The 815-nt window shown below is 35.5% G+C and overlaps 1 protein-coding gene across 1 annotated transcript in view; it reads left to right on the plus strand.

The window, feature by feature from the left end:
- LOC111868070 (charged multivesicular body protein 4b) overlaps positions 1–720 on the plus strand; it is a 2,275-nt gene extending 1,555 nt beyond the window's left edge. The window contains exon 2 of the mRNA XM_023858435.2: positions 412–720. Coding sequence (XP_023714203.1) covers positions 412–629 — 218 coding nt within the window. The 3' untranslated portion in view covers positions 630–720. The remainder of the gene's footprint in view (positions 1–411) is intronic.
- Positions 721–815: the final 95 nt, after the last annotated feature.

Raw genomic sequence — 815 nt, forward strand, 5'->3', positions numbered from 1 at the left:
TACCTTAATATTATTCAAATTCAGCAAAAATTATACAGCTCTTTTGCATTAACCAACTTCAAACATATTAAGCAGACTTTACTGACCACAAAAACAAACACAGTACTTTAAAGCAGGCCATGACTTCTTTCATCTGTTTCTTAGCTTATATTCACAGTCATCTTTCCATTTGACCTATATAATGCATGAAGCTGAGAAACCATCATAAAACAAATGAAAGCAGAATCCATTAAAATTCCACTGGCAAATTTTCCCTGGATCATGTTTGCCTGATTTCATAACATTTGAATACACAGCAATTCATGGCATGCATATTATCTATCCTGGCAACTCAGGATGATTGAGATATCTCTGAAAGGATAGTTGTGTGTGTTATTTATATAACAATGCTTTTAAATTTGTACAAATTAGCCGCCATCCAGGCTTTGAAGAGGAAGAAGCGATACGAGAAACAGCTGCAGCAAATTGATGGAACGTTGTCAACAATTGAAATGCAACGAGAAGCATTAGAAGGGGCAAATACGAATACTGCAGTGCTGCAGACTATGAAGAATGCAGCAGATGCCCTAAAGGCAGCTCACCAGCACATGTATGTAATTCTTATTGTTCACTCTTTGTTACAAGGGTGAGCCAAGCTTGGTGAATTTAAGTTAAGCTTTGGAATAAGTTTGTAATGCAGTGACCAGTTGCCCTAAGTAAGGAGGTTTCATTTTGCTTGGGTATAATAACTATAAATAAAACCCAAATGAGAAGGTAGATGAAAGACCTTTGGTTAATACATATATTTTACCATCATAAATGCAATGTTTATTTTC

This window comes from Cryptotermes secundus, unplaced genomic scaffold (genome assembly GCF_002891405.2).
Source record: "Cryptotermes secundus unplaced genomic scaffold, Csec_1.0 scaffold864, whole genome shotgun sequence".
Classification (NCBI taxonomy): Eukaryota; Metazoa; Arthropoda; class Insecta; order Blattodea; family Kalotermitidae; genus Cryptotermes; species Cryptotermes secundus.